Below are 2,482 nucleotides of genomic sequence, written 5' to 3' on the forward strand. Positions count from 1 at the left end.
TTTTCGTGCTAGGGAATTCCCAGGGGTTTCCCCAGGAATCTGGAAGTAGTCCGTCAGTGTTTACGTCATTTCAAGAACACGGTCTCGTGAAAAACGTATGAACGTCAAATTGTGTCGTTCATACACACTTATGAACGTCAATTTCGCGGTCATGTAACCGACCTCTCGTCAAATGGAAAAGTCGCATATCGTGTAAACGTCAAATTAAAAACTTATTTAGTGTTGACTCCCCCCGCCATGCATCTGAATTGTAATACGAGGGCTTGTAGCCCAAGTCTTCTTTTCTTTGAATAAACCTCTGTTCTATACCGTTCTGTTCACTGATCGTACAGCATTTATAAATCTCTTGTAAACTCGACACCATTACCCGAGTTCACTGGCTGTAGGCATAGTCCGAGAGTGACTGATGTTTATCACTGCTATGTCAACACGGTCATGGCAGCTGACTGTGACTGTGGCTGTAAGATAGAATGTGACTGTGGCTGTAAGATAGAATGTGACTGGCTGTGCTTTAGACTGTGACTGTGTCTGTAAGATAGACTGTGACTGTGGCTGTAAGATAGACTGTGACTATGGCTGTGCTTTAGACTGTGACTGTGGCTGTGCTTTAGACTGTGACTGTGTCTGTAAGATAGACTGTGACTGTGGCTGTAAGATAGAATGTGACTGGCTGTGCTTTAGACTGTGACTGTGTCTGTAAGATAGACTGTGACTGTGGCTGTAAGATAGACTGTGACTATGGCTGTGCTTTAGACTGTGACTGTGGCTGTGCTTTAGACTGTGACTGTGTCTGTAAGATAGACTATGACTGTGGCTGTAAGATAGAATGTGACTGGCTGTGCTTTAGACTGTGAGTGTGTCTGTAAGATAGACTGTGACTGTGGCTGTAAGATAGACTGTCACTGTGGCTGTAAGATAGAACGTGACTGGCTGTGATTTAGCCTGTGACTGTGTCTGTAAGATAGACTGTGACCGTGGCTATGCTTTAGACTGTGACTGTGTCTGTAAGATAGACTGTGACTGTGGCTGTAAGATAGACTGTCACTGTGGCTGTAAGATAGAACGTGACTGGCTGTGATTTAGCCTGTGACTGTGTCTGTAAGATAGACTGTGACCGTGGCTATGCTTTAGACTGTGACTGTGTCTGTAAGATAGACTGTGACTGTGGCTGTAAGATAGAATGTGACTGTGGATGTAAGGTAGAATGTGACTGGCTGTGCTTTAGACTGTGACTGTGTCTGTAAGATAGACTGTGACTGTGGCTGTAAGATAGACTGTGACTGTGGCTGTAAGATAGAATGTGACTGGCTGTGCTTTAGACTGTGACTGTGTCTGTAAGATAGACTGTGACTGTGGCTGTGCTTTAGACTGTGACTGTGTCTGTAAGATAGACTGTGACTGTGGCTGTAAGATAGAATGTGACTGGCTGTGCTTTAGACTGTGACTGTGTCTGTAAGATAGACTGTGACTGTGTCTGTAAGATAGACTGTGACTGTGGCTGTAAGATAGAATGTGACTGTGTCTGTAAGATAGACTGTGACCGTGGCTATGCTTTAGACTGTGACTGTGTCTGTAAGATAGACTGTGACTGTGTCTGTAAGATAGACTGTGACTGTGGCTGTAAGATAGACTGTGACTGGCTGTGCTTTAGACTGTGACTGTGGCTGTGCTTTAGACTGTGACTGTGGCTGTGCTTTAGACCGTGACAGTTGCTTTGAGATAGACTGTGACTGTGGCTGTAAGATAGACTGTGACTGTGGCTTTGAGATAGACTGTGACTGTTGCTGTGCTTTAGACTGTGACCGTGGCTGTGCTTTAGACTGTGACCGTGGCTATGCTTTAGACCCTGCCAGTGGCTGGGAGATAGACTGTGACTGTGTCTGTAAGATAGACTGTGACTGTGGCTGTAAGATAGACTGTGACCGTTGCTGTGCTTTAGACTGTGACCGTGGCTATGCTTTAGACTGTGACCGTTGCTGTGCTTTAGACTGTGACCGTTGCTGTGCTTTAGACCGTGCCAGTGGCTGTGAGATAGACTGTGACTGTGGCTGTAAGATAGACTGTGACTATGGCTGTAAGACCATGCGTATGACTATCAGTTATCTCACACCATGACTTTAACTGCCAGTCATCTCAGACCATGACTGTGACTGTCAGTTATATTAGACCATGACTGTGACTGTCAGTCATATTGGACCATGACTGTGACTGTCAGTTATATTAGACCATGACTGTGACTGTCAGTCATATTGGACCATGACTGTGACTGTCAGTTATATTAGACCATGACTGTGACTGTCAATTATATTGGACCAAGACTGTGACTGTCAATTATATTGGACCATGACTGTGACTGTCAGTTATATTGGACCATGACTGTGACTGTCAGTTATACTGGACCATGACTGAGACTGTCAGTTATATTGGACCATGACTGTGGCTGTCAATTATATTAGACCATGACTGTGACTGTCAGTTATAT

The 2,482-nt window shown here is 44.6% G+C and overlaps 1 protein-coding gene across 1 annotated transcript; it reads left to right on the plus strand.

Annotated features, from left to right (window-relative positions):
• Positions 1-435: 435 nt before the first annotated feature.
• LOC124146714 (balbiani ring protein 3-like) lies at positions 436-2,115 on the plus strand. Its single transcript, XM_048386096.1, has 3 exons — positions 436-484; positions 682-816; positions 1,652-2,115. The coding sequence occupies exons 1-3, from the start codon at positions 436-438 to the stop codon at positions 2,113-2,115; spliced, it is 648 nt and encodes a 215-aa protein (XP_048242053.1).
• Positions 2,116-2,482: the final 367 nt, after the last annotated feature.

Source organism: Haliotis rufescens, unplaced genomic scaffold, assembly GCF_023055435.1.
Source record: "Haliotis rufescens isolate VD_foot unplaced genomic scaffold, xgHalRufe1.0.p SCAF_10, whole genome shotgun sequence".
Lineage (NCBI taxonomy): Eukaryota > Metazoa > Mollusca > Gastropoda > Lepetellida > Haliotidae > Haliotis > Haliotis rufescens.